This window comes from Macrobrachium nipponense, chromosome 20 (genome assembly GCF_015104395.2).
Source record: "Macrobrachium nipponense isolate FS-2020 chromosome 20, ASM1510439v2, whole genome shotgun sequence".
Lineage (NCBI taxonomy): Eukaryota > Metazoa > Arthropoda > Malacostraca > Decapoda > Palaemonidae > Macrobrachium > Macrobrachium nipponense.
Genome location: NC_061089.1, coordinates 86,536,763 through 86,539,064, shown reverse-complemented (window position 1 = coordinate 86,539,064; position 2,302 = coordinate 86,536,763). Strand labels below are relative to the sequence as shown.

General features: G+C 32.7%; 1 protein-coding gene across 2 annotated transcripts in view; it reads right to left on the bottom strand.

Annotated features, from left to right (window-relative positions):
• Nucleotides 1-1,443: 1,443 nt before the first annotated feature.
• The window catches only part of LOC135195414 (uncharacterized), a 12,674-nt gene continuing 11,815 nt past the window's right edge, over nucleotides 1,444-2,302 (bottom strand). For both annotated transcript variants that reach the window (XM_064221669.1, XM_064221672.1), the window contains one exon: nucleotides 1,444-1,851. In XM_064221669.1, the coding sequence (XP_064077739.1) occupies nucleotides 1,722-1,851 (130 nt within the window). In that variant the 3' untranslated portion in view covers nucleotides 1,444-1,721. The remainder of the gene's footprint in view (nucleotides 1,852-2,302) is intronic.

The window sequence follows — 2,302 nt, the reverse complement described above, 5'->3', positions numbered from 1 at the left end:
TGTATCTGTGTTGCTTGCTAATCCGGATTCAAGCCATTACAGAACTGAGTGCTTTGCGGCAAATACCATACTGTTTCATTATGGCAATGACTCCATGATTAGTGATGATGTCCAAAATGCTAATGCTATTCCATAGTTTTCAATTACCGGAATGTGATTCTGTAAGCAGAAATCTGTTAATCAACACCACCCGTATGATGGTTATAAACCATAATAGCATCAACATCAGCATTTTTTCCTTTAATTTTCTCCAAAGTTTGGCTTTTTGGTTTGGACAGCGTCTAATTTTAGTGGATGCCACACTAATAACTTCATTGCCTTTCTACTTCACAACAGACACATCCAGTGAAAGAAAGTTTCTTGCTTATAACCCCTATTTTGCTTCTTAGTTTCTTTTCTAGCCATGAATGGCATTTTTGGTGCCACCCTTCTCAAATTTTCTGCAATAGGGGTAGGAATGTCAGTAAGTTATCAAAAGCTAAATGCTGTGTAACTTGGAGGTTTTATCTTACCCACAAAAGACAATCGCATCTGAACCCTGTCCATGTGCAACGTCAGGAATATTTACTTTTGATGAAATGTTTATCTCTATTCTTCCTATAATAGGGGACCTTAATTTCATACACATTAAGAATTGTTTTTTTATATTGTGGTTTACAAAGTTTATTCATGTCTTGAAAAAGGGAACGATCATTGTGTCGTCTTCATGTGGTCAGCCAAATATATATATACATATATATATATATATATATATATATATATATATATATATATATATATATATACACACACACACACACACACACACATATATATATATATATATATATATATATATATATATATATATATATATGAATAACTTGATCACGAAGTATATAAAACGTGATGCTATGTATAAATAAAGGTTTTTTTGCCACGAAGGAAAAAAATAAAAAAACGAGTTAGCTGAGTGGCAAAAAACCTTTATATATATATATATATATATATATATATATATATATATATATATTATATATATATATATATAGTACTTTCTTAAAAATGTCTGTCTAATTTCAGAATAATGTTACAGCTTTCACTATTGTATTGTTCAATAGGTTCATCCTTAGAGCATTGCATTCAACCATATTCATTCATAAGAAGAAGACATATTCTTTTACAAGGAGGTGACGGTGCTGATTCTGACCTTTTCACTCACTAAAATTTAAAATAACACCAGTTTTAAGTCTTGGCAGAATTTTAACTGTTATGTTTTAAACTTTGTGTAGTTTAACCAGTCGAAAGCAAGAACCTGAAAAGGCTTTTCAATCATGATGCCATTCACTCTTTCAAAAATCAATTTATACAGAAGAGGAAACTTTGAAGACATGATTTCATCTTCTTCATTAAGAAAATGGCAATATGTGAATTAAACAATATGGGGGTTTTTTAATAATTTTATTTTGTTAAAACAAGATAACAGGAGTGAATGTCATTATTCCTTAACAGTATAGTGTAATATTTTATAAGAAATGTGTATATCTTCAATCTTTGATTATACTATCCGGAACAAATAATATGAAATTCCACAAGATGATGTCTTACGAGTAGACTATGGTTCATCTGCTCATTATTACGAGAGAGAGAGAGAGAGAGAGAGAGAAGACACGAAAGACAACGTGAGCCACCGTTAGTAAGACTGGCGTGTCGACGATCTTCCCACCGCCTGCTGGAGAATCTTAGTCAGTTAATGATGTATCAACTTGCTCCTGACGCGGCCTCCCTGTGAAGAGGCAGAGGGGGCTTCTGTTTTCTTGGCACTCTTCGTCAGTGTAGTAGTAGTAGTGTTCGTAGGTCATGGCTGCACACCTGTAAAACGCAGGACATCATCCGAACACGAGGTCCAAATTTGCTTATGTAGGAATTCTACAAGAGAGAGAGAGAGAGAGAGAGAGAGAGAGAGAGAGAGAGAGAGAGAGAGAGAGAGAGAGAGATAATGTGTGGTCTCAACTGTTATGCAGAATATTGGTTAGTTTCCATTGTATCTTCCGTACCAAATTAGAAGAAAGTGATGTCAGGAATAATTTGAACATTCTAAATTTCAACATATTTTTATTTAAAAGCAAGAAAGCATACTACCAATAAACAAAACTAATCTAACATGTACATTTCATCCAGAGTTTGACGAACATACCAGTAAATCTGGACATACCATAATTTCAGGTTTTAAAAGAGGAAAAATCAATTTCTGAAAAGGAAAAGTTCTATCTAAAAGGTAAACAAAAAAATATTAAATAAGAATAAAAAGGAAACAATTTCA